The sequence below is a fragment of the Gymnoscopelus microlampas genome, assembly GCF_963454915.1.
Source record: "Gymnoscopelus microlampas genome assembly, chromosome: 15".
NCBI classification, from domain to species: Eukaryota; Metazoa; Chordata; class Actinopteri; order Myctophiformes; family Myctophidae; genus Gymnoscopelus; species Gymnoscopelus microlampas.
In genome coordinates this window covers 6,725,103-6,731,562 of record NC_139952.1, presented here as the reverse complement: position 1 = coordinate 6,731,562, position 6,460 = coordinate 6,725,103, and the positions used below count along the sequence as shown (strand labels likewise).

At 38.9% G+C, this 6,460-nt stretch overlaps 1 protein-coding gene across 1 annotated transcript; it reads left to right on the top strand.

Annotated features, from left to right (window-relative positions):
- Positions 1-687: 687 nt before the first annotated feature.
- Positions 688-3,707, top strand: LOC311061607 (GTPase IMAP family member 7-like; the record flags this gene model as incomplete). Its single annotated transcript, XM_084080301.1, has 2 exons — positions 688-1,356; positions 3,666-3,707. 2 exons carry the CDS (start codon positions 688-690, stop codon positions 3,705-3,707), a joined length of 711 nt encoding a protein of 236 aa, XP_083936427.1.
- Positions 3,708-6,460: the final 2,753 nt, after the last annotated feature.

The following is a 6,460-nucleotide window of genomic DNA, read 5'->3' as shown; positions in this document are numbered from 1 at the left end:
TGTGCATGTTGGCTCACTGGAAACACTCCCAACTGGCCCCCCACACTCTCAGAGTTATGGGGGTCGTGGAAATCTGAAATTCAAAAATCTGAGAACTACTGTGCTACACTAAATGGAACAAAGCCTTCATTAGTATCACTGGTAACACCTGTGAAGGAAGTGATAATATGGCTGCTGTGCATAGAGCCTATAGTTGTCTGTCGAGGCTAACATGAACAAAATTGCCAATACGCTAAAAACACAATTTATTATTACGGAAAAAGGTCTACAGGCCGATCTGTTACTATTTTTGTATTATATGGAGCATTTGTAACTTTTAAGAAGTACCACTCTTATAAAACGACTCCCCTGTTTACAGTATATTGCAGCCCTTTTGATTACATGATGAAAAACTGTTGCTGAGTGAGTTTAGAACATCATCTGTCTCATATGAATATCTGAATATCGTTTTAATGATACCCCCCTCTTACAGAGTAACAAAGACACAAGACAAAAATGAGTTCAAGTGGTACGTACTCCCGCACGCGCGCACACACACACACACACACACACAGACAGACAGACAGACAGACAGACAGACAGACAGACAGACAGACAGACAGACAGACAGACACACACACGCACAGTAAGAATGTGTATTATCCATAATAATATCCTTTTTTTTTTCATATCATTGAAGAAATTCGGATGGTGATGGTTGGAAAGACTGGAGCTGGAAAGAGCGCCGTTGGAAACACCATCCTGGGTTTCGAAGCATTTAAATCTACATTCCAACCCGAGTCTGTGACAGTAGACTGTAAGAAGGTCACATTTGAAGTGGATGGTAGAAATGCATCTGTTGTTGACACGCCAGGGTTGTTTGACACCAAATATAGTGAAGACGAAGTCATAAATGAGATCAAAAAGTGTATATGTTTTGCTGCTCCTGGTCCTCATGTGTTCCTGGTTGTGCTCAGACTGGGAAGATTCACGCCCGAGGAGCAGGAAACGGTGAAAATGATTCAGGAGGTATTTGGTGAAAGTTCAAACAAATACAGCATGATTCTCTTCACTGGTGGTGACCAGCTTAACGGTGCACCAGTTGAAGACTTTTTGAAAAAGTGTCCAAAACTACAAGAACTGATAAAAAAATGTGACGGTCGCTATCATGTCTTCAACAACAACCTCACCGGGAATCGCTCTCAGGTCACTGAGCTGCTGGAGAAAATCGAGACGATGTTGAAGGTTAATGGAGGAGACCACTACACCACTGAGATGCTCCAAGAAGCAGAGAGAGCAATACAGGAAAAGCAACAAAAGCTTCTTAAAGATGATGAACATAAGATATTTAAAGAGTCGGATAGACTGCTTAAAAGAGTTGGATCGGTGGATCACCTAGCAGAAAAGATAAAGTTGAATTCAAAATATCAACAAGAAGCAAGAATGCAAGCTGAAAAAAATAACTCCTTCCTTTCAAACTATAAAATACATAGCGTAGCGATAGCAGCAACGCTTGCAGCACATGTGAATACAGCTGAAGATGAAGGAAAAGAAATGAAAAAAGATGAAAAATGCCGTATCCAATGAATGACAAAGCTTCAGTCAGATATACCAACCACATGGTCAAGAAGCCAACCAAGTCAAGAAATCCACATGTTAATTAGAGTTCATATCTGGAAAATGACATGTTATGATTCACAAAGAGAAAACCAATGTAGCATATTTGTTTGAAAGAAGAATAACCTGTAATGTTGTAATAAAATGAGAAAGGTTTGACCACAACAGCTGATCTTGGTGTCTTGTATGAAAATACATAAGGTTTGAGCACTTTTTGTGCATGACAATAAAATAATGGATAATAAATGAATGAATAAATAAATAAATATATAAACAAACAAACAAATATATGAATTAATATATAAATAATATCAATATTCAATATAGATTAATTAGTCTTAATTTAACTCTGAGAGTGCACCCGCAAGGGTCCATTTGGGTATATTTTTCCACTCTCACCCTGCTCTCTCACTGGCAGTGGCAACAAGCAACATTTCCATCGGTAGCTGGGCCTCTGCGACACTCTTCAGAATCAGATTACAGTATATTGTTATATTGTTATATTGTCACATCGCAGGTTTACAGGTGTAAAAATGGGGTGAAATTATTTTTTTTGTGCAAGTTCCATCATATTTGATTGTTTCCAGAAAGAGAAAAAAAAAAATAACAATCAAAACGTCATCAAACGTTAAGTCTGTGACGTAATCGCAAGCAAGAAAAATAAAAAAAGAAGAAAAATCCAAACTAAATACAAATTATGGTTTAAAATGTGTAATTTTATTAGCATAACAAAAACAAAAAACATGTAATTGTCTACCCATTGTGCTGTTGCTGTTGAATGAAAAGATATAACATTTTGTGAGAGAGAGAGAGAGAGAGTCTTAACTTATATAAAGAATTCTATAAGAGATATGACACTCTGACACTTTTCTCATGCTAATGTAGTCTATGGCAAGATGGCAAGACCTACCAACTTCATGGAGAGGCTAAAATCTAACTGAGCGAGTCCACTTCCGCCAACACTCTATTAAAATACCAGCGTGACGCCGGCAGTAGCCCCTTGCTACCTGGGATGTGTCTCTTTAAGGTGGCCGCAAGCTACCATTTTAGGTGATAACCCTTTCACCTTTTAGGTGAAAACGTTTTCACCTAATAAGTTGGCATCTAAGGACGTTATAGGTTACGGGTGCTTTTTTGTTAGTTAATTCGGTTCCAGAACACATATGGCACTGAATCCCCCCCAAATAACGAAAAACAACAACAGGCACATTATGCAAAAATGTTTTGAATATTTTTTTAAATAATATCTGTATCTAAAATATGTGTGTATGTGTGTGTGTGTATATATATATATATATATATATATATATGTTATTATTATTATTATTATTATTATTATTATTATTATTATTATTATTATTTTCATACTTTATTTCAGCACCCGTACTTCCCACGGCTATGGCTTGCATAATGTGTAGTACCATTGTACAGCCTATTTGAGAGGTAAAAAATACTAGAACATAATGTGCTGCTATAAAGTCCATTTAGTCCATTAGGATTCGGGGCTTTTAGATTAGTCTTTTTTATTAAATGATGCGTCTATTCAGCTCCTGGTTTCTCTCTTCCAGCCACTGGCTTCCTCTAGTCAGTCATTCTGTTCGCGTTGCAATGCTGATGTATACAGTATGTGTTTTTACTCTATTCTTCAGTACAACACACACACGCCAACATCACAATAACAACACAGTCATGGCACTTTTATGGGACTTCTCTCTCTGTTAAGAGGAACAAAATAAAGTGGAGTGCAGAGCTGTGAAGGCAAGCCCATCACCAGGCCCTCTGACAACGACCTTGCAAAAGCATTACACACTGTTTATTTAAGTCTGAGAGCGTACAAATGGAACCAAATGGGTCCATTTGCTCGACAGTGAAATACGACTGGAAGTTCTGTCTCATCACAGGTTGTAAAAGCTGCGTTCAGTAAAAGCATCAATTTGTTGCCCTTGAGGACTTAACGTCATCTCAGCCAGCGGTTCGCACAAGGGCAACAATGTGTGTGAGAAGCCTTTTTCAACATAATGGTGTCATATCTGTGGTTCACAGAGATGTGTTTATTTTTCTATTGTCAGGAGAATATGAGGACAGAGGATACTTCATGCAAGGTACGGTAAGGTAAGGTAAGGTGAGCTGAGGTGAGGGGAAGCGAGGCAAGGTAAGGTACAGTAGGCTAAGGCATTGTTCGCAAAGTGGCGTCCGGGGACCCCCAGGGGTCCCCCAGCAAAACTTAGTTAATAAAGCGTCACAACCATTTTAACCCCTTTATCCATATTTTATACTTTGGCTATTCAAAAATAGCAGATCTACAAGCTCGTAGCGCGGCAATCTCGAAAATGTGTGCAGCCAGCAATCAGGCAAGGGTCAACACCTGGAAGTGAACACTCACACACATGTCCATACATACACTGATACAAAACCCCCACACACACACCCTCACACACCCCCCCCCCCCCCCCACGCACGCACGCACGCACGCACGCACGCACGCACGCACGCACACACACACACACACACACACACACACACACACACACACACACACACACACACACACACACACACACACACACACACACACACACACACACACACACACACACACACGCTAACACACTACTCACACTCATAACACATGTGAAAACAATCATTAGTGGAGGTATTCTGTGGCTCATTGGCAGTGTGCACAATAACTGTCTGTGCACATCTTAGCTCTGAGAGAGAGAGACAGACAGACAGACAGACAGACAGACAGACAGACAGACAGACAGACAGACAGACAGACAGACAGACAGACAGACGACCAACGGATAAGTCAGTATTATTTTACAAAAAAGGAATTGTTTATTTTCTTGTTGGTTTTCAGCAATTGTTGATGTTGGCAAATATAACCTTCCAGCTGACAGTGTCACATCTCTCATAATCGCAATATAATCGGATCGTAGCCCTCTGAATTGGAATCAATTGAATCGTCAGGTACCTAGTGATTTCCGCCCCTAGTAAAGCTGTTGGGAGGTCAGTTAGAGGACATGAGCCTTATGTGACTCTGACTTGGCAGGCCCATGTGACCCAAATCATTTGCAAGTCATATTTCAGCACACCTTCACAACCTTTCACACTGCAGATTCACACAGTTGAACTTCAACTTAAAAGTTGAACTTTAAAACGAGAAAAGAAAGTTCATGCACTGCGAGCGGCTTTTTTCTTCTCTTGCTTCCCTTTTTTTTTAACACAATCCAAAAAGTTAGAAGTTAGAAAGTTAGATTAGAAAACCACGATTCCTAGTGAAGCTGAACATTAAAGTTTAAACTTCAGTCACCTATATGGAAGAGGAGAACGGGTCTAAAGTTTTGGGCAGTATACATACATATAAAAGAGAACATGAGTGACGAGTGTGCTCACTCACTAATGGTGAAGTCGTCATGATGTAATCCCCAGCACACTTTAGGGGGAAACTTTCAAGACAATTTAGAGAAAAGAAACAGATTATAGACTCTTTGGCAGTGGCAGGGTTTCAAGTCATATTGAATATGAACCAGTTACGCTGCAGGCCTACATTTCAGTGTGATTCCAGACCTTGCATTCTGAAATCGATCAAAGGAATCATTCAGCCATGTAAAAACTGAAGGTTGCAACAGAAACGTTGAGCTGAAAGTGCTGAGAGTAAACAGTATCATTGTCAAAGTCGGTATGTGAGAAATAGTGTATAAAGAATAGAAATAGAGTATTTCCCTTCCTTCAGTGAAAAGCCTTTATGACCTATTTTGTACATTATACATTTTCAAATGGCTAAAATAACTCACAATGCATCGCAACGTCACGTGCTGTGAGCCTGGAGATTGAATTTTTTCCTTCTTTTTTTTTTTGCTATTTGTGAAATGCAATTTGTCTTAACCCATTCAACCCAGGAACGCATCTGTGTCATTTTAGATTTCTTTGGCTATTCAAAAATAGCAGATATACAAGCTCATAGCGCGGCACCGATATATTTTGTTTTTTAATAAACGGTTAAACAATGTATTTGTTCTATAAAGTAATGTAATACTGTTATGTAAAAGTGAAACTTATATGACTTGCAAATGATTTGGGTCACAACTTGTTTCAATTTCCAGATATCTCAGATAGTAATGTACATCGATACAAAAAGAGGAATATAATGCAATAATCTTTGCCAGACCTCTATGTGTCACGTCAAAGTCGGAAGGACACAAAATTATGCGACCTCAAGGATGAACTTGAGAACTAATTCAAAGCAATATCATCATCATTCAAAGTAAGTTAGCCTCAAGTCTACAAATCCTATAGCTTTCTCACTGTCTCTGCCAGCCTCAAGTCTACAAATCCAACAGCTTTCTCACTGTCCTGATCCTCTGCAGAATGAGGATAGATGCTGCCTGCAGCCTAGGAGATGAAGAGATTGATTTAGGATGTGATTGACTGGCTTTGGAATGCTTAGCATTGTCCACACAAATGTCAGCTTTACTGTACGCAGTGGTGGAAAAAGTACTCAAGTGTTTTACTTACGTAAAAGTATCAATACTGCAATGTAGAAGTACTCTGTTACAGGTAAAAGTCTGGAATTCAAATAGCCTAGGTATAAAATAGAGCTGAAGTGGTTAATGTTTGTTTTATAATGAAATAATTTCTGCAAAGTAATTACTAACTAAAGTTTTCAAATAATTGTAGTGGAGTAAAAGTACAATTGCCTCTGAGATGTAGTGGAGTAGAAGCAAAAGTATTGGATATTGGAAACACTTAAAGGGGAAATCCACCCATTTTCAATATTTAACTATGTCATTAATATAGCATAAAGGAGTTGTGTGGAAATAAGAAAAAAGTTCCCCCCTTTCTGTGTTGCCTTGAACTGGAG